General features: G+C 41.4%; 1 protein-coding gene across 4 annotated transcripts in view; it reads right to left on the minus strand.

Annotated features, from left to right (window-relative positions):
- Positions 1–2,800: 2,800 nt before the first annotated feature.
- Positions 2,801–21,950, minus strand: part of znf462 (zinc finger protein 462) — a 39,863-nt gene continuing 20,713 nt past the window's right edge. For 3 of the 4 annotated variants that reach the window (XM_026356637.1, XM_026356638.1, XM_026356639.1), the window contains exons 3-13: positions 16,509–21,724; positions 15,721–15,855; positions 13,063–13,487; positions 11,610–11,728; positions 10,147–10,350; positions 8,311–8,566; positions 7,965–8,104; positions 7,127–7,350; positions 4,853–5,171; positions 4,450–4,600; positions 2,801–4,051 (exon numbers count right to left, since the gene is read on the minus strand). In XM_026356637.1, the coding sequence (XP_026212422.1) occupies positions 3,832–4,051; positions 4,450–4,600; positions 4,853–5,171; positions 7,127–7,350; positions 7,965–8,104; positions 8,311–8,566; positions 10,147–10,350; positions 11,610–11,728; positions 13,063–13,487; positions 15,721–15,855; positions 16,509–21,724 (7,409 nt within the window). In that variant the 3' untranslated portion in view covers positions 2,801–3,831. The remainder of the gene's footprint in view (positions 4,052–4,449; positions 4,601–4,852; positions 5,172–7,126; positions 7,351–7,964; positions 8,105–8,310; positions 8,567–10,146; positions 10,351–11,609; positions 11,729–13,062; positions 13,488–15,720; positions 15,856–16,508; positions 21,725–21,950) is intronic. The other variant, XM_026356640.1, reaches the window with a different exon arrangement.

The raw sequence follows: 21,950 nt of genomic DNA on the forward strand, positions 1-21,950 counted from the left end.
TTTTATTTTATGGTGTAGCTATACAGAAATGAGAGACGCACAATCACCTGTTATCTGATAACTTTATTATCAAGTTAAAAAAAGACAATGAATTACAATATTTACAGAATATCCAGAGATAAATGGAATAAAATTGTAAACAATCATTCTAGGCAACATCACAACCCACCATCAGGTAATCAGATTTATATGGGAAGAAAGGCAAGAAGGAGAGATTCTAGTGTCAAACTATGGAGACAACAGTTTGAAAAGAGAAATGCATCAGAAACAAACTAAACATATATACAAGTATCCAGTGTGTTGTCAGCAGGGGCTTAACTTTGGGTAAACTGGGGATATTTCAGTCTAGAGACTGCACACAGTGAGGGATTCATAGTCATCTTCTATTATAATGATCACAGAACAACAAACAGTTTTGGGTTGACAGCATCATTACCCACATCATCCCAGTTTATCATCTAGCTTACACTGGGGGTTCAAGCTGGGCAACAAGCTGCCTTACAAAGCTTATTACTACAACAACAGTTTTTAAACAGTTTACTTTCAAAAAGCTACAAGCTGGTCCTGAAAAACGGAAAGGGGGGGTTTCAAAAAATTCAGCACAAAACTGAAATGGTTTTTAAAAGTATTACAAGGACTGAGGAGCAGAGTGGGGCTGCTACATTCCCACTTATTGTCAACTGGATAGATTCTGGACAGGCCTACTTGGAGCTGATGCTCTTACTGGTCATAGGCGTACGATAGTGGCGAGTCGGATTTTGGATTAGACATAAATGAGCAAGATCCCAGTGAGATCTACATATCAACTGGGAACCCAGAGAGTGGACATGCCCAGAAAAAAGACCAAGCAGTTTAGGAAGAGTGCTCCCAAAGGAACATGTCTATTTCTTGTCTTTACCATGTTTTTGGCCAAACCCTGGCCATTAATTATTAGATAACAGCATTTTCCTTCATGTGTTTAAATATTGTACAATCACACTGTACTTCCCATCTGTTCATCCACACTGCAGTACAAAAACCGAGATATTTTTCATTGTAACCAGACATTGTATAACAGCATAGTACTGTTGGATCAGGGACTTATTTAAAGCCCCTAAAGGGTTGTCTATTATCTTTAGATTTCTTTTTTTCTCTCTTTTTAAAAAAAAATAAGAACACCTATAGGAAAACAAAACGTTAAAGTACCCTTTCTGAAACACCACAGTTCAAACACTTAACGAGTAGTTTTCTTCACTATACATGGCTGCAAACATGTAGTTTATTTACCTGGGTTCCACCCATAGAACTGGTCCAAACCCATATTACTCACGTCCATCAAAAGTTCAGTGCTTAGGATAAGACAATCACAGCAGCAAACACAGCATGCTTGGTAAATATTTTGGTACCAAGAATTGAATTAGATTAACTGTGTTCCTCTGAAAATTTTATAATGCAGTTATGAGCCATTTAATTTCAGGCTGAATGACGTTGCTTATTGGTCTTATTGGAATTGGGCATAAATTGACTTAATTGCTGTTCACTTCTTATAAGGCTTCAGGGCATTCAAGCAGCAAATTCCAACACACGCACACACACACACACACACACACACACACACACTATCTCTGCCTTTTGCCATAAACCACAATAACAAGACAATTTAGTCTTAAAAGAAGCACATAAATGCAGGATATGACAGGATGAGAATTGAACGAGGTTTAAGCTGGGGGATTCGACACCTTTAGAAAACTTCAATCTTTTATACAGTACAATCCCAGTGGCACATATACTATCTGTCTCTATCTATATAAATATGTTTGGAACCAGTGGTTTTGGGACTTTTTGCCCTGTTTACACTTGTCTTATCAGTGTATGCCATCATGTCAAAACTGGACTGTAGACTGAATGAAAACATGGCCGTGTGTGTGTGGCTTTGGTCGTAACCTTCTGATGATGCATTTTGTAGCCTAAAGATGAGTTTAATACTCCAAGCCAGCCTGTCAGTCATTTGGATCTCGAAAGATGACTGTGAGAGCCTGAGACACGTGTAAATTAAACTAATATGGCTCCAAAAATGCATGAAATCTCATTTGTGGAGTTCATACTAAAAGTAGAATCCACAGCGGGGAGTCTAGCAAGGACTATGTAGCTGGTAGAAACCAATTCCAGTGCAAATGGCTCTAATTTGTTAAACGTTTCTTGTATAACTAACTAAATTATTTTTACTTCCGTTGGATCAGGGTGGTAGCAAAATATCTCAAAACCCTAGCAATTAAACAAAAGCTTTTACCACTACTGGTTGAGGTTGATGAAAACAGATTATTTTATCTCGTTTGAACAAATGATTTAAACCTCTTTGTTCAGTAAAGTTCAATCTAATCTGATCTTAATTCAATAATGACTCTCAAAACTGCCACTGAGGCAAATATTAAAGTAATATTAAAGTAAATGATAGTCAGCTATCCTGACTCTAAATTCTTTTGGGAATAAAAGTTGGTTTTATATTTTCAGCTAGAACTTGGATGTTTTTCTAGTTAATTAAATAAAGTTTTCTAAGTGATTAAGGCAATACAGTGGCCACTAGAGGAACTGCACTTTAAGGCACTGTGCTCTGGCTGCAGCACAAAGCTGTGGTTGTCGACACTTGGTCTGTACATAATGTAGCCTGATCCCGTGAACCAGCATATATAACGTGCACAGGATGACAAGTAGTTAGAAGATCTCATAAAGATCCATATGGTGTGCACCTCTGGATACATTTAAAGTAAACCTCCTGAAGAATATGTGGACAGGGCTGGATTCTGTGATTCATCCAATCACTTATGTTCTGCACTGAAAAGACAAGTGTAACATCTGTCTCTTCATTAAGATGCCACTACTATCAAATCCTTTACTGATGTTTCACACTAACCCCTAACAGAGATTATACCATACGGGTACAGTCATGACACATATTGCTGTTGTTATTTGAGCTGCTGAGTGCACAGGCTAACTGTGGTACAGATAACAAACAACATGAGATCTTACAGGGGAAAGGACATTTAAACTAATTCCATTATTTCCACAAATTCTCAGTGTGATTGCTGGACAATAAAATAATGTTAATGCAAAACGCAAAGGGGTTCAACAGGCTGAGGGCTTATACGCAGTATAACATTGAGGGACCTAAAATATAGCAATTTGCTACAAACACATTTGGGGACATTGTCAGTATTTATATGAACAAAGAAAAAATTATTTAGGATTTTACTAAAATAAGGTGCGACTCTTGCTGAAAAAAAAAAAAAAAAGATTTAACACGAGACTTGGATGAAAACAGTCTTAAATTTTAGCAAGATACAAGAAAAGGTAGTTCAACAGTGGGCCACGGTTGTAAATGCTTTCGTTTCTTGTTTGTTTCCTTTTGGTAAATTTACATTACCCAGGTTTTTGGATGAGCGTGGGGGTGGGGGGAGTGTAAAAGGTGCTTCAAATAATAAAATGCTAAATTTAGATATTCATTTTGGACAACATTCTTTATAAATAGCTTAGTTTTATTTAGGTGGGATCTTTCACTGTAGATTTGACCAGAATGTCAGCAATAAAGAGTTCTGTTCACTATTGGTTACCAATATATTAAGATCTGTCCTAGGGGACCGCCCAATAAAAGAGCTCAGCCGTTTTATGAAGCACAACCTAATACTTATATATGTAACACCTAAAATCTAATGATGCGCCAACTCATAAAAAGTCAGTTTCGATCCTTTTGTTTCCTTTGATTTGTTATCTTAAGATACAGCTCAGTTCTGATAGTGCTGAGCCTACCCAATGTCATCATCTTCTAGCACGACATCCCAGGAGGCCACAGTCTGCTCAACCAAACTGTTGATCCTTTTTGGTCTCGAGCATTTCTTTGTCTTCCATATACTGGCTTTGACTCCTCTGTGATAGATCAGCAGGGTTTTCCTCCTCTTTTCTGTTGCTGGACAGATCTAGTCCTGTGTCCATCACTACAGAGGAGCCGGTGGAAGATAACGCTGAGGCCTCTGTTGCTGAAGTGGTGCTGGTGTCCATCCGACTGTTGTTAACCGTCCTAAAAATAAAATGTATAGGTATTTATCATTGTATGAAAAGGTCTAATGATAGAGAGCACTAAAATTTATACAGTACAAACAAACAAATACAGTAAAAAATAATGAAAGCCTATTGATTCTGCTAGGTGTTACTTAGATTAAGTGTTGCTTATCTTAACATCTATAAAGAACTAAACACAAACTACAGCTGATAACATGGAAGTATTATGAGAAAATGGGTCCCTATCCAGTAGATGTCACGATGTTCCTGTCACCAACACTGATAGACCACCACTGTCTACCATAGAACTAACCCTTCAGTACAGCGGACAGAGATAGAGACAGTTTTTCTACCTGTACTTGGAGCTATACATACATCAATTGATAAAAAGAAGAAAAATAGGAAACAAATACTAACATGCCGTGTCGAAGGACATGCCGTTCCCACTCAGTGCTGTTGGTGAAGCAGCGGCCACAGAACTCGCAGGGAAGGCGCTTCTCTGAACTGCTCAGCCCAGAGCTGCTGCTACTGCTGCTGCTGCTGCTGGTGTTTGGAGATGCAAGGACCTCTGGTAAACAGAGTTGAAATAACTGGTCAGTGGAAGAATCCAGTAATGTTAAATGCCGACACCAACGACTGTGTCAAAATGAATGTTAATTCATGTTCTGTAGACTTTTGATGTTAGTTTTTCTGTTTCCTGCAGCGAGCAAACCACACGTAGTAGTAGTACCTTCAGTGAATTATAGGCAAAAAGAAACACAGGAAACAGAATAACAATAAGGAAATCGTCCTTGGAGAGACAAAAATGATCTGTAGTTACCTTGGGCAGATTTTTCTTCCTGCACCTCCTTGACTTCCTCCTCCTCCTCTATTTCTTCCTCTTCTTCCTCCTCCTCTTCTTCTTTGATGTTGTCCTCCATCTCCTCATCATCCACCTCTCTGTGTTCCTCCGCGATTTCCTCCATAACATCCATCCCTTCGTTGTCATCCTCATCCTCCTCCTCTGCAGATACTTTTCCGTCTACTACAATCTCCATGATTTCTCTCTCCTCTTCCTCCTCTGCACTGCTCTCTTGTTCCTTTATCATCTCCAGTTGGTCCAGGTTGACCCGACCCATCAGCTCAAAGTTTCGAATAACCTGATCCGAGACAGGAGATATTTATACATTTGATATAACATAACTCTGAGAAGTGTAATGTTCAATGTCCTTTTAATTCAATTTTTTTCTTGCTTTATTTATAATAAATAGTAATAAAAGCATAAATACATTTAGGCTAACTATTGTTTTGGTTTGCCATTTTTCTCTAACTTTAGTAACAGCGGATGCATGTTTCTGTTTGTGTTTATTCACTAGGACACAAATTTACTGTTATAATCTAAGGCAAAGAAATGGTCTGGCTGAAATATATATAACCAAAAAGTATTAAATCAAATAGATTAGCAGACTTTGGATGCACCTGCACAATGCAGCATATGATAACGAGTAAGAAAACCCCAAACAATAGTATATTAACAAAGATAGAATGAATGAATGCATTGTTGTTGTTGTACAACAACCTATCACACTCTGAGTAACTCCTCTTCTCATATTCCCTAAAGACTCCGGCAATCCATTTCCCAGTAGTGAAAACGTCCCTCCAGTCCTCTGGATCTGTAGCTGTCTGTCTCGCTCTCATTCTTCTTGTTAACAAATATCGTGACTGACTGTCTACAATAGAAATTTAAGTTTTGCCAGGACAGAGGCATACATTTATTCCAATGACAAGAAAATACATGTAATTTTCTGCCTGATGTGCAAGTAGGACCCACAACGTGGGGTGTCAGAGAAATGCTAAATGATGGCTACATGTGGATGACCTTTTTTTGACCTTTATCTACCAAAAACCTTAGAAATTTCACCAAATGATGATAATAATCATGAATGTAGAGGTACTCGGCTCCTTGCACAAGTAACCAATAGCGGAAAATGAAACTTTTTTTATCCCCTGGATGTGGTTAGAATGTTCTGAAGCAATCTGATATGAAGGCATCTACTCATTTTATTCCACTGTATTATTCGGTGACAATTTCACTCATATATATTTTTATCTCCTCATCTGTCAAGGTGCAGCACAGTTTAATTTTAGCTTTAGAAGCTTCTGTAGAAATGCTGTCATTACATTTATTTATAGTCACATTCAAGGAAACCATAGAATGAAGTCAAGGTCGAAGGGTTTATGGAGACAACTATTAGTGCACCTGATTCACTTTATGGTCCGTTGTACAGTCCATTGCAATCTTCACATCATTTCTCAACTGACTGAAGTTTGTCTTAAACGTGTTTTAAAATATAATATCGCATGCACAATAAATGGAAATAATTAACAGTATTTTCTCTTTTTAAAATGAAAGGTGAAACTGCTGCAGCGTTGTAGTCACAGAGGAGTAGCTTAGTGGTTAAATCAACATTTGTACAGTGTTTATTGTCAAATGTTTTATCATTTGATCAGCTAACATTCTATGCAAAGAGCTAGCAGCATGTACATGAGTTTTTGTGAACCTAAACCAGCAAAATAAACAAAACAATTGCCTGTGTTGTTAAATCCCATAAACATCTTACTGTATACTGGATAACAGCTACTGTTGTTCCAGCAGCAAAAATCCTATTAAACACGATATAAAACTGCTGACATGCAGGGTCCCTTACTTTGCTGCTATACTAAAAGATTTCCATTTTTTAGCAGATAAAACTCATTTTACTAGCCTGATTCATTGAACATGAACTCAATCAGTTTTGGAGATGTTTTTTAAGGATATGAGATCTGTTTTGATGGTGTGTGTGTGTGTGTGCATGGGTGAATGAGAAGCAGTTTAAAGGGCTTGAAGTACCAACAAGGTAGAAAAGCTCTATATACTATTACCTCCCATTGAACCAGCAAACACCACATTTGGAATTACAGAGTGTGTAAACATCTCTCGCAGTAATCTGTATATTGAGGACACTGTGCACAATTGCAATGACCATATTCTTCCTATTTTCTAACCTATACTGTAGAAAGCAATTACAAAAGTTAAACAAAACTTCATGTGTATCATAGCTGCATTCAGGCTGACCTTGTGCTCAAGGCGGAGATGCTCCTCTAGCTGGCTCCGCTGACTGCTGTCATAATAGCAGAGCTGGCACTGGTACGGCTTGATCTCGGCGTGCTTCTGTAGGTGCAGCTGCAGGGCCTGGTCACTGGAGCATGTGAAGGTGCATTTGTGGCAACGGAACACCAGGCCCTCAAGGTGGCGTGACAGTTTGGAGCGGCTCACCTCCAATGGAGCCACGCGCTCCTCTGGTGGAGGAAGAGCAGAGTGTGATGAGGATAAACAGGTTGGCGGAAAGGGAGGGGAAATAAGGGTAGAGCACAGGATGGGGGGAAAGAACACTGAGAGGTAATGACGGGAAGGAGTAGAGGCTGAGCAGAAGTGGTATCAAATGACATCAGTCACACACACGAGCACACGCACCAGGAAAAAAGTAATCATTGTGGCTGTTACCTATAGGTGGTTTTGTCATTTTCTCAGTTTCAACACAAACACTTCCTCTAGATAACTGAGGCCAGTCTCATATAAAAACAACCCCAACACTCAAATCGACAGATCAGAGCAGTTCCATTCATCTGTGCTTGCTTTTAAGTGTGTTCCTGGAAACACAAGACTTGTCTGCACGGTAAACACGAACTGAAGCTTAGTTTAGCATGAAGATTGAAACCAGGGGAAGAAGCTAGCCTGACTCTGTCCAAAGGTACAAAATCTGCATCACATATCCTGTCTGTCTAATGTGCAGTGTGAGGCTTAAGTGTAATAATTAGAAGCTGCAATTAAATATAATTATGTGACAGACAATTTCTTCCACCCAGGAAGTCACTGTACGTAAAACAAGAAATACTCCACGAGTAGTTGTTACCTCTGTGCAGGACAATGTGGTCAATCATATTGCTCCTGTGTTTGGTGTGGTAAAGGCAGAGAGGGCAGCGCAGGTCTTTAGGGAGGTCCTCAGGTGCATTGTTGTTGTGACCGGCCTCCACATGCATGTTGAAGGTATTCCTGAGAGAGAGAGACACACACACAAAGAGGGATCATTATAACAGCCAAATCTGAATAGTGTTGGTACATGTGTGAGTACCCCACTGAGTGTGTGATATATGGGAAGTTAATACTATTTTGTTTGCAGTTTCTACACTCAAATAAACAGTTTATAATTAAGTATAACCATAAGTTATGTTCTCTGCAAAGGTGAAGTCTCTCCTTACTTGTAGCAGGTGAAAAAAGAACAATCTTTGCACTTGAAGAGCTTCTTGCCACCGTGGCGGTCTCTGTAGTGCCGGCGCAGGCTCTGCATGTATCCAGAGCTGAATTCACAGAACTCACAAGTGAGGACGCCGTCTGGTCGATTGTCCGCCATCGTTGAGCCACCAGGTGTTGAGCTGGAAGATATTTGACTGCGCGAGGCCAACTGGTACTGACTAAGCTGTTGACGAACATCTGCTGGCTCCATGTATGATGGGTCTGAGACAGAAACATTTTGGAAAACATTATTTAAGATACTGGAGATAAAACACCAAATGTATTATTGTGTATGACCTTTCCGGTTTGTTGATCAGTGGTGGAAGGCGTCTAAATACACTTACTCAAGGTGTATGTACTTCCTATTGGGAATCAAGTTGGGCTCAAATTAAATTGACTCCCCCCTCCTCAAAGATAAAGAAGTGTAACTGTCACTGCCATCATTCGTCTCCCACCTCTTTCCCTCTTAGTTCCCTTTCTCAAGACTCTATAAGATCAGTACGTAAGCTCATCTCCTTGTCCTAGTTTAAGAATTCTCCACATCAATAAATAAACCATAGTGACACTAATAGAATTTCTATCCGTGTGAAAAATGCTTCATTTACTGTAGCACTCAGACTATGAGGAAGCATGGCAGAAACAAAACTTTTCTTTTAACATCTACCTTATAAAATGTTTGAGAACCAATTTCTCACTTTAGCAGGAGCGGGAGAGGAATGCTTACACATTCAACAATGCCACAGTTGATTCATGCTTTTAATATCCTCTGCATTGTGGAGATATATGGAGATGAGATAGCTTCTTGAATGGATTAAGGACCAAAACTGTCTATTACATGGCATAAATGACAGTTTGGGTTCTTCTATGAGAAGTTGAAGAAGACAGAGGGAGAGGGGGAAAGCTTATTTTATTGTAAGGATAAAAGCAGAATTAAAAAGTGAGGATAGGGTTGGATAGCTCTAGGCAGGTGCAGGTGTAACTTAAAAAAAACCTGCTCCAGCTACATTCAAAACAATTTCAGCGTGTAACCAGCCCTGCTAATGAGAAGCAATCGAATGGTAAAAGCACACTCTCTATTCCACTGCAAACCTCCAATTTTTAGACATTCAACCGAAGGTAGCTACTTTGGCACAGTCGAGAAACATTCAATATGTCAGCTCTGCTCTTTTTCCAATGCTTCATTTGTCTTGGTAGGGCACAGCTGACCGTAATGGTTGGTGCATTGAGGAACGCTGCCCCTGCTTCAGCTCCAGGGAAGATTCCACAGCTCCAGCAGCAAGGTGACAGCTGCTGCCAAGAACAGTCTGCAAGCTAAGGCAGCGGCTGCACAGTGACTAAAACACCTAAAACATGACATCAAGCTGCTACCCCAACCTTCACCAAAGTGAAGGAGGTGCCTCTTTAACTGAACACATTCTTTAAAGTAGGTTGTCATAATCAGAAGACTTTGGCAGTCGAATCTGAGCAGTCCAATGCCTAAATCCTCAAATATATGGTAAATACAGACACTTTATTGGCCACTTTATTAGGTACACTTGTACAGTGTTGTATTTGTCCACCTCTTCTGGGCTATGGGAAATTATAATGCACATTTGTACTATTTTCTAAGATGTTATAGAGCCTCAGCTCTGGCACCTAACACTAAATTACTTTAATAGTGAAGAAACTCAATAATTCAGGTTTTTGGAATCATAAGCATTTTTTCCTGCTACTTCAAAACTCAGTTGAGACCTTCAGCATTAGGCCTGATAACAATTATCATTTGATCTTATATTAAAATAATATTACATATGATCTCATACCATCTGGGGCCAAGGGAGTCTCTGTGAGCTCTGTGTTACTGGTCGGCCGGGACGGCCTGAGGACGCTGTGAGCACCCTGTGTAGCAGCTCGGAGTTTGGGGAGGGTCAGAGCCTCACCGTGGTCTCTGAGAGAGTGCTCCTTCAGCAGGCTGATGGTCATGGAGGAGAAGGGGCACGACAAACACTTATATGTGTGCTGCTCACCTGAATAAGGAAAAAGAATCATAGGTCAACATATACATATAATATAACAAAAATATTCTCCACCACAAACAAAACTACTCCCCTCTGAGCTAAGCTGCAACACCTATGTCACCTAGTACTCACTCTGATCTCTCCCCTTGGACTAATTAGTGTAATTTGAATGGGAAAACTGTTGAGCTGCATCGTTTACCAAAGTTTCAAATAATTTAATTAAAAATCAGACATATGCACAAACCGCTTAACTGTACTAATGCTGTTTTGGTTACTGTGTTAGTAAGGTTTTTTCTTGCTCCTGTTTCTGTTAAACATATTTGCGTAGAAATGAAAAGCATCCTGAAGAGTGGAGCCACAACAACCGGATCTGATCTGACTGTAACCTGGCCTTACCAGAAATGGTTTAATAAGGAAACCACATCCTTATTGAACTGTTTCTGGTGCTGAACATGTTGTCTAGAATAAGACAGCTCCTAGGTGTGGATGCATCAGTCCATCAGTCAAGTATTTTTTCCCTGTAGGTGGACTGAGCCACTGCGATGAAATTAAATGCTGATATTCTGTGCAACAACTACAACAACAAAAACAAGAATCAACAAATCACCAAACTCCACTTTTGAAACAATAAATAAATAAAATAATTGCAACTCAAAATTGGTTTGTGCCAATTATCCACAGCAATTGTTAACTCTTATTCCTGCTTCTTGTTCGTTCCAATCAGACAGTTGAAAGCACTCAAATGTCATTTGAAAATTGGCCTTTCTAGTTTTAAGATTGTTGCTTTTGCCCATGTATTGATTGCTCAGGTGGATCTGTTTAGCATTTGCTTGTATGTCTTTGTCTTTGGATCAATGTCTGCTGTCTGGCTCCCTCAAAAACAAAAACAAAAACGATCACAGGCAGAGACTCATATCTAACAATAAACACCAGTATGTCTTCCCCTTTGTAACATACTGGGATTTTTCCCAATATTCCCAAACAGACAGTATTAACAGTATTCATATTTATCCAGGCTATTTGTACTAAAATTGGAATTATTTTGGATGTGCTTAATTAGGTGTGTCTAATGTAGCTAGTGAATTGCGAAGCCGCTCCTTGAGTTAATCCATCGGTTGCATTGTGCTGCATAAGCTAAATCAAGCACAGCATCGTTATGCGGAAGGTGGTAAACATGAGGCTGCTATTCTGCCCCGGGAACACCTTGTTAGTCATGGATACAGCTGCAAGGTGTGATTTAATGTATGTGTCTGTGTGTCTCTTTTTACCTGTGTGTGCCTTATGCAGGTGGCTCTTCAAGCGACTTGCGTAGGAAGATTTAAAGGGGCAGAGCTTGCACTTGAAGGGCTTGTGGTGCCCATGGTGCGACTGCACATGTCTGTCCAGGCTGAGAGACAAAACACAGAAAAACAGACAGGAGCATATGAGATAAGGGGATAAAAGAAAAACAGATGAAATGAGGAGAGAAGGATGACAGATACAGAGAGAAAGGGACACGGATAGAGTAGAGGAAAGAGAGAGAGACACTTCTCTGCTGCACCCACTTTGATGGTTTCAACAACAGGGTTTTTCAGCAGCATCTAAAGTGCTCGATTCTGTTTACTTCACAAACAACAGCCGCACATTTCCAATGACTACAGAACAAGGAGCCATGGGGTGAACTCATCTACCCACAATCCCCTGGTGGGAATGAGTGTGTGAGTGCCTGTGGGGATGATGGCTGTGTTTTTAATGCCAGCCTCCTAGGTGGCATGGGAATGCGGCTTCTTTCTGGGTCAGGACACATACAGTACAGAGGGATTACACCTGGGAGCTCAGAGGAGATGAGGACTCTCTCTTTCTCTCTTGCTCGGCGTCTCTGTGATGGATAAAACAAATCACACTACCAAAATGTCTGTCTCGCTGTAATGTTTGTCTTGCTCTCCTAGGAGGCAGGAAATCTTGGGGAAGATCGAAGATTCAAAGGATTGTGAAAGGGTAAACAGAAGACGGTGTAAAATTGTGCTCTGTACAAAATGAGTTTAACATCCAGTAGATTTGTAGAACAGCTGGTGTGAGATTGGTAAGGTATGTAGGGGTGAAAGTTTAAAATATACCGTAGTGCAAGCATAGCTACATCTTGCACATGTAAGGGTGGAATTGTACAGATTTATTGCTGAAAACAATTTACTTGCTCTGCAGTACCGCTAGACGATACTGGTTCAAGTGTCCACAAAGTCACACTCTCTCAAAATGGAAACTAATCTGACAGAAAGAGAAACATCACGAGCCTCAAAGAGCCACTTAGTGTATATAATTACCTCTCTAACAGTTTGTGTCCATCATTCCTGCGCATGAAATGAATTGCCTTTCCATGCAAGGTGGATTAAAGGAAATGATGCATGTATTTGTTAAGCTGCATCATAAAAACACAAGGTCGTTTGAAAAAGTAGCGGCTCAGTGAGTGTTTACTTTAGTAATTCAACCATACTTGCTGATGTCATCAGTAAACACAGGTGTCACCAAGTAGCCCAGGAACCAAATGTTAAATATTGGAGCCTGAACCAACTTTTCAGGAAAGCAAAAATGGAAAGTGCAATAAAAGATCAGACAATAAACACTTTAAGAATGGTAAAAACTATACCAGTGTGCCTTGAGCAATGTTTACTCTAATGTACTTATATATGGTACCTTCCTGTATTCAGGGACTATAACACATTTAACCTAATCATCCCTACTTACTTGTGTCTGAAGGGAGAGACAAACTGGCAGTACTGGCAGCTATATTTGTCCTCTCTGCTAAACAGTGCCATGGCTGAGTGACTCCTCTCATGGGACCTGAGTCCCTGCATGGACATGAAGACACGGTTGCACTGGGCACATGGGTGACCCCCTGCTTCTAAGCGCTGCTTGAGCTGGCCCTCTGACACCACGGCCCTCGCTGCAGCCACGAGTGCTGCTGCCCTTCCTTCAACAGCATCCATTTCTGGATCCAGCATCTCCGTGGCAACAGCAACACCACCAGAAGCTGTGGAAACCAAGGGTGGGCCCATTGTTGCAGTTGCAGGTCCCTCGAGGCCGTCGACTTCAGCTGCTTCATCCCCCTCCAAGTTGCCATTGGTTAGGCTCTCAGAAGGCAGAGTCAGGGGGACCTCGCTGACTTCCTGCTGTAAAAGAGGAGGAGAAAATGTTCAGAAAGCTTCTGTGCATGTTTGTTTTATCTTCCTTTACTTATGCAATAAGCTATGCAGATGCACAACATTGCGATAAATAAAGAAAGATCAAGATTAAGTGACCGAAACAGCTGTAAGTGAAACTGAAGTGTCACTTAGTTTGGCACCTCCATGCTTTTCAAAAGAACAGACACATCAAGATAATGAATTAAAGGAAATAGTTAAGCGCCGTTTAACACCTTGAGTTTTTACCCTCCTTTACAGCACAAAATGGTCAAATTTAAGTCATAGTTGAACTCTGACTCTGTTCCTCTGACTTTCAGTCATCCACCATATTGTAGCTTATTAAATCCTCTGACTTTTGAATGATAAAAATGTGGGGCAATGACTGACATGAAAGCCTTTCTACGCATTTGAAACAGCCTAAATGCTAGTCCGAAATACTCCAGGCTGCAGTGCAAGCCTGTATGAGGGGAAAATGAAAGTGAGGGGGGAAAAAAAGCACGGCTGATTCAGGTTCAGCATAGGCAAGCCTCAACAGCAACCTTAGGCCAACTCCAACCTTGACCTGAAAGCGTATTAGTCAGTTCATATTGAGTTGATTGCACTATATAAATGCAGTATGACAGGAAATTTAAGTCCAACCCTATCTTGTTAAATCTTCCTCAGACGCATATTTCTCAAGAAAAATGACAAATGTACAAAAGTGTTAGTGATTAGGCACTAACATTGTGTGTGTGTGTGTGTGTGTGGCTGTTAGACCTGTTTCATTATTCGCTGATTATGCTAACTAAGAAAACAATTACGAAAATACAGAACTAATCTTGCTAAAAAAAAAAAGATAACGAACTGCAACAGAGCACCTTTCCCTTTTTGCACATTACCTAACAATACCAACAAGAACAACTTGTAAAACAAAACGTCATCATCAGCTTCTACAGACGTCTCAAGCAGACCATCACCATGGCTTTTTTTATCGCCTTGAGGAAGCTCATCTTCTGTGGAAGGACCTGACCCTGCACTTCATGTAGCCATAAATAAGATGTGGCATACACAGGCAATCCAGCCTACCCCGAATGCACTGTCAGCCTGTTCTTCATTCAACTGTCATCAATCAGAAGCCACTGCATCTCTAGAACTGAAACTTTGTGATGTTATACAATGAAAAATGTATAGTTTCCCTCCGCAATGTGTAAAAATTACAGTACAGTTTCTAGGTGGTGGAGAGAACGTGCATAGTCATGAGCATTGTACTGTAGGCCATGAAGGCTTGCAGGTAACTCATAATCCTGTGTGTCACCCTGACATGGAACCACACATTTAATTACTGAATATACCTAAAAATAAAAACACTTCTAGTTCAAGTTGATCTCAGTAAAGTCAGTACTTCCTAACTGTATCCCCGTCGGTGTCCTCAGACTCCCTCATCTCAAATATATAAAAGACAGACTGAGCGTCTCACGGAAGGACAGGCCTCAGTTTGGGTGAGGCATGGATCCTGTTCCCCTCAGGATCCAATGTGAGGCCTGTTCCCCTCACTGGCAACATCAGTGGAATACTAATGTTTGAATGGTTACCCGCCGCTGCCCTAAAAGTTATGGCTCACCACGCTGTCCTCCACTCCTCCCCTCCATGCTCTGCAATGGGACAGCCTTGCTTGTTTTCTCTGGGGGAAGCTGACAGACTGTCTACCCAGAAGCCTTCATCAGTAATAAACAAAATGGGAAACAGAACCCAAGTCCAGTGAAACAGATCACTGCAGAGCTGGGAGGAAGAAAGGAAGATTACAAAACCAAAACACTGGGGACGGACAAAGCTGGTCCATCAAGTACAGTTAATGTTAAAATGGTAGTAAATAATGCATCGTGTACTTTTGCTATGTGCACCATTTAGTAAAGAAGTAGGTTCACAGTCTTGGAACATTTGTTTTCTTGGTGAGAGTTACATCAGAAGATCAACTCTCACGTCTCTCTGTGTGTATGTCAGTTGCCGGTTCGCTTAGCTTAGCACAAAGAGTGAAACCGGGGGAGAACAGTTAGCATTGCTCCCTACAAAGCATGTATAATACCCAAACATTTTCCATATATTATATAAATAATAAGGAGCAAGAAGTCATCCAAGTAGCTTTTTCAGTCTGGTCTAAATGTATTAAATTAGTCTCCAAATGAAATAAACAAATCTTAAAACAGCATCAGATAAACTTGAGAATAAATCCAGCTTCACCTACCTTGACATGTCCCTCTTTGACTTCTCCATACTGGACATGCTTCCTAAGGTGGTTGCAGATGGCTCGTAGGGTGGGGTGCACTTCGACACAGAAGTTACACCTAAATCCTATGGGAGTTTTATTTACAGAGCTTTCCTGAAAAGCAAAGTGAGGAAAAATGTTTTAGCCACAGCTGTCATTGTTGCTTTAATATTTTTTTTTTTTAAACGCTGTGTCTGAAAATGATTTGTGGCTGATGAGCTTATTTTAATTTATATTATTTAACCTTTTAAAGGACAACAACAGTAAAACTGACTTACTTCCATTAACGTCTGTGATTCTGATTCAACTAATATGTTTGCCACAGTGAGAGAATACTGACATCTCTTCTCTACGATTTTTATCTTATTGCAATGAAATTATGCCTGCAAGTGTGTTAAAATATACATGTAAAGAGATGATGGCATTTTTTAATGAATTCATAAAACTAACTATGACACTTCAGCATCATGCTCTAAATGAAAATACATAAATATATTCACTCTCCCCTTTGGCAGAAATGGACTACTCTAGATGAAACTGTGGGTTTTTAAACTCATGACTATGAGCCGTTTTCCATGGATATTTAAAAAGTCATGGCAGCCTTGTACTTCTAGGAGACTTCTAGATAACATCTGTAGTATGTAAGCAGCAGTAACCTGTGACTCCAGCATCAGATGATTTGCAGGATTTGAGATTTAAAATTTTTTTTTTTTTAGCAGTTTTATTCTGTGATTTATAAAAATCCAGGAAGACGTATCTCCACTCACCTTCTCAAGTTTGGTCTCAGGTAGTTCTGTAGCTTTCTGTTTGCTGAGAAGCTGCCTCCTTCTCTCCTGCCTCATGGCCCTTTTCTCAAACTCCTCGTTGTGGTTCAGTAGATGTTTGGCCAGCACTGGGAGAGCCAGGAACTTGAGTTCACAGTGAGAACACTGATACAGCTCAGAATCCTCATCCTCGGGACCAGGAGATACCACAAAGTCTCTCTTTAAGTCAATGCCATGGTGGTCGTTGTAGTGCATAGAGAGCAGCTCGCCTGTACTGAAGGACAACTGGAAGCATTTGAGACACTTGTATGGCAGCCATTCAACCTCTCTGTCCTGCTCAGGGTCAAGCGGAACCTCCAGCACTTCCTTGTCTTCCTCTGCCATTGCACTAACATCAATCTTCTCTGGTTCTTTGGCATAGATAACAGTAAAATAGCGACCAAGTTTGCTAGAATGCTGCTTCTTGGGGAAGACACCTGGATGGCGTTTGATGTAGTGTGAGACAATGCTCTTTCTGCTGAAGGCTTGGAAGGCGCAGAGAGAACACCTGCGTCTCTCCACAGCCAATCGCAGGTCTTCACTCATTTCTGAATTGTCTCCTTCTGATGGTGAGGGTGCCAACACTTTGTTAGGCTTATCACTCAAAGTCTTGGAAGCAGCCAGACAATGGGTATAATAGGCATCAATATCATGGCGCTTCTGGTAGTGTGCTGCCAGGCCTTTGCGTATAGGGTTTGTGTATGAACACAAAGCACATTTGAAGACATTGTTTTTACCCTCTGGCTGAGCACGAACATTATTGTGCTTGATACGATAGTGGCGCGCAATGCCTTTCCTGGTGGAACAGAAGTATTTGCAGAGCTGACACTTGAATACAGCATGTTTCTCTGCCTTATTGATGGGTAACTGGGAGAGGGCAAGGTCCAATTCACTGACCTCCTGGACTTTGGCTGCGCTTGATATATTACTAGCACTGCATTCAGCTATTGGCTCTGTTTCTTTACTGGAAGAGAAATTTGTCAGAGAAGGCATGAACATATCAGAGGCTGACTGATTGTGATATTTCTCATAATGGATTTTGAGTTTCTCCAGTGTCCCGTGCGTGTATGGGCACATTTTGCATCTGTATGCACCGTAGCCCTGCCTTTGAGTTTTGCATTTGTCATCTCCCTCATTTAAGTCACTGATTTGCTCTACATCATCTGCAAAGTCTTCTGCGGTGACTTTCACTAACGGGTGTCTTTTCTGATAATGAGTTAGAACACCATGGATGCGAGAGTTTACATATGGACAGTGACGACATTTGTACACAGAACTGGGATTGATGTCTGCTTCCTGTGCAAAATCTGCAGCTTTTACTTTCATGCCTGGGTGCTTCTTTCCATAGTGAGTGAGGAGGCCATGGAGACTGTTGTACTCTGACAGACATACAGTACACCGGTAAGGATTATTTGAGATGGAAAGACGTGGGTGGGAAGGATGGGGATTGCTTTCTTGAGGTGGGGTGGTAATGAGCACTGCTCCATCATCTTCAATAGACTGGCAATTGAAAGATGACTGTTCTTTGGCAACCTGCTGGTGGGTCTTTTCAGCTGAACCATTCCCTTTGATGATATCCAAAAGCACTGATTCATCCCCTTTGATGGCCCAGGGGTGGACTGCCTGGTAGTGACTGGTGATATCCCATATTGTGCAGGCCTCAAAGGCACAGTCCCTGCATTTGTAATGCTTTGTTTCCATATTGCCTCCCGGTTGTTGGGTGGTTTCTGGTCCAGCCCATAGCTTGCTGGCCATGTATGTGTAATCGACATTGTGCTCAGGATGACGTCTTTGGTAATGGAGCAGCAGACCCTGGGGTTCAGAATGGGAGTAAATACACCATTCGCAGTGGTAGCCAGCTTCCAGAATGCCATCTTGGTAAGCCCAGTGTAAAATGGTCATGGCTGTGGCTTTCACAGTGGGGTGCTCTTTCTTCAGATGCTTCTTAAGGGCGTAGACATATGGAGATGTGTAAGAACAGTGTCTGCACTTAAGGGAACGCAGAGGTGTAGTATTTTCAGTGTCTGGAGGGGCTGGGATAACGGCAGAAGACACACTACCTGACTGAACCATCTGTGCACGCTCACGCTGACTCCGGACAACTGCGGTGTGACGACGCACAAGATCAGCATTAGCCTTTGTTTCTCTATGTTTTTTCTGGTAGTGGATAAGTACTCCTTTTACAGTGCGGTTGCCATAGTCACAGTGCTGACAAAAAAACAACTCATCCTCACCTCGCTCACCACTTCCTGGTTTAGGGCTTGAGTTGTTAGATCCATCGTGACCATTATTCTGAAACTGCTTCAAAAACTGTTTGGGCGCTGCAATTTGTAATTCATCCATTAATTTTATCAAACCAGGAGTGGGAGCACCATGTTTGATATATTTTGCTGTCACTTTTACTTCAGGATGTCTCTTCTGGTAATGAACCAACACACCAACAACCGACCTGTTATTGTACACGCAGTGTTTACAGTAGTACATTTCTTCATCTGATCCATACAGGGCTGCGCTTGATTGTTTTGGGGGCGTAGACATGCTGAGATTAAATGAAGAGTTGGCCAAAGGCTGCGACTGATCCACCGACATGACCTTCATGGTTTTCTGTATACGGAAATAAGACGCCTTCTGCTCTGGGTGTTTCTTTTGGTAGTGGACCAAAACAGAGTGCATGTTGGGGCTTGCAAAGGAACACACATCACAATCATAGACAACAACATTACCACCAATAGCTTCTTTGAGAGAGTCTGACTCAGCACTGGCTTCGGGGGTTTTGGAAACGGTTTTCGGCACTGGGCTTGAGGAGGACCTGGGTGTTGATGTGGCTGAGTTAAATGTCTTGGGGCCGGAGTTAAGTATTTCCCTCAGAGTTTGTGATTCACCCGTTTTGTGGGGCTGCTCCACTATATAGCTGGAGAAGATCATGGCATTGTTGATTTTCACTGTGGGATGCATTCTTTGGTAATGGGGCATTAGGCTCCTGACATTGGGGCTTGTGTATGAACAAAAGCGGCACAAGTATAACAGATGGGGCTGGTTGAAGTTGAGCACATTGCTTGCTTCGGGGTGGTGTTCCATGTAGTGTTGGTGTAGATCATTATAACTTGTGTATTCAATGTAGCACTCTAAGCAGCGGAAGACAGCGCTCTGGTCCTCGGGGTCCAGGATGTACTTAAAGCTGAACTTGATGTAAGGGTGCATCCTCTGGTAATGGGTGCTGACGCTACGAGCTGATTTATTGTGGTAATCACAGTGTTTACAGTAGAAACGCGTAGTTCCAGGTTCTTCTGAGTATTCAATGTTCTCTTGTACAGCACAGTCACTAGTATCAGCAGAGATATTTTCACTATCATCCGAGAGAGTCAGTGATATGGGAATGTTTCTAGGCTTTGACTTCGGGTTGCTCTTTCTTTTCCCTATTCTGCCACCTTCATGAGAGAGAGTTTCTCTTGGATGAAGTGGTTGTAGGTTGTAAGCAAAAACAGGGTTTTTGCTGTCATCTTTATCAGCACCGTCATGGCTTTCTCCTACATCGTCATCATCCATGTCATCCAGATTTATGATCATGTCCTGTTGGCTTTGGCTTATCTTACTCTGAAGGTTACTGGCAATTTCATCAATTCTGGTTCTCTTCTTCACTGAGGACAAATCCAAAGGCAAGTCATTAATAGACTTCCTGGCTCTTTTCCCTGTTACTAGGGGCTTTTTGGTGGCAAGTCCTAAAATGGAAGTCTGGGTTTTTTGTAGAAAGATTGGAGAAGCTTCTGCGTCAGAGTCTGGCTGGTCAGTCAGCTGGTTTTCAAAGCCAGGGGGATCTAGGTCATCACAGTAGGAATGCTTATGCTGTTGGTGAACCCTCAGACCTTTCAGAGTGGTGGTGGAAAAGCTGCAGAGCGTGCAGCGATGTGGGTTCTGCTGGTCGTTCGAAGTGCTGGTTGTCTTTTTTCCGTTGACCTTGGCACTTACATTACCCCCATTAATTGGCTCTGCAGCATTGTCATTGTGAGGTTCTGGACTATCACTCGTCAGGTCCAAGGTCTCTAGATCTGAAGAATTGTGGCTCTGTTTGTGTGTGCCTAATTTTAGAGGGCTGGTGCAAATAAACGGGCATTCGTCACATTTGTAAACTGTGGATTTGCCAGAAAGGTGAATGTTTTCAATGTGGCGGGAGATGCTCCGTCTGTGCATGGTGAGGAAGGAGCAAAACGGGCACTGAAATCGGTTCATGTACTTTCTGAAAGGTATTCCTTTAGTCTCCAGCAATTTATTATCATCATCTGTTAAAAGCTGCTTTGCATCTGCTGACAGAGTTCCAGTATAGCTGGGATCATCTATATCACCCAATTCTTCGTCATCGTCATCCTCTAAGCTGCTTCGAGAGTCTTCATCATTGAGCAGGTTAGCATCTATGCCACTGTTGGAGACATCAGATGAAGCAAATCTTTTGGATAAAATAGAGGATCCTGTGCTGTTTGGTGTTGCTGCACTAAATTGTGCATACTGAAAGGATGAGATCTCTGGGACTGACTTCTCCAGTGCGCTTTCTGGTGTTTTCACTACTGGCTCCTCTTTTTCACGAACATCAGCAAAACCTGTCTTTGATCTATTTGGGCTATGGGAGGAGGAGGGAGAATCTGGTTTGGGTGAGCTTGCACTTGCCTCCCCTTCCAGATCTGCAATGCAGGAAACTATCTTGACCTTGTCACTGTGTTCCTTCACCACGTGATTAGTCCAGCTGTCCTTTTGATCAGTCTGATAGTCACACCATTCACAGGCAAATGTTCCCTTCAGAAGTCCACTGGCTGAGTCAGACTTCTCCCTGTGTTCATCATATTCTGAAGCATCTTCAGCACTCTCTGAGGGAACTTTGTTGTGATACATTAGTTGGTGTTTCACTATCCTTGCTTTGCGTGGAGACTTGTAAGTGCAGTACTGACAGGAATACACTTTTGAATGATCATTGTGCATTATAACTGTGTAACTGGGTGGCTTAGCTGCATGTGAGGAGACACTTGCATCTGAATCTTCCACTACAACATTATGCACTTTTTTGGTGTGGTTTCTTAAGAATGACTTTGATCTGAAGTAGCGGACACAGAACTTGCACTGGTAAAACGGCAGATGGGTTTCAGCTGTCTGCTTTTGTGATGTTTGGTTGGAACTGTCAGTGGAGTTGGGGCCTAAAAAAAGAGAGAATGTGTGAAACACGAAGCAGTAAAGTTAGTACACTGACAGTTAGACTTTCTGTTGTTTCTGTTAATACATTCTGCCACAACTTAATAAAATTTTATGCTCCTCAATAAAAATATAATTATTCTAAATTGAAGAGTTCTTTGAAACAAAACAAAAAAAAAAAACATTGCCTAATCCTCTTCAAATTAACTCTAACATCTAAATTAATGTGGT

This window comes from Anabas testudineus, chromosome 12 (genome assembly GCF_900324465.2).
Source record: "Anabas testudineus chromosome 12, fAnaTes1.2, whole genome shotgun sequence".
Classification (NCBI taxonomy): Eukaryota; Metazoa; Chordata; class Actinopteri; order Anabantiformes; family Anabantidae; genus Anabas; species Anabas testudineus.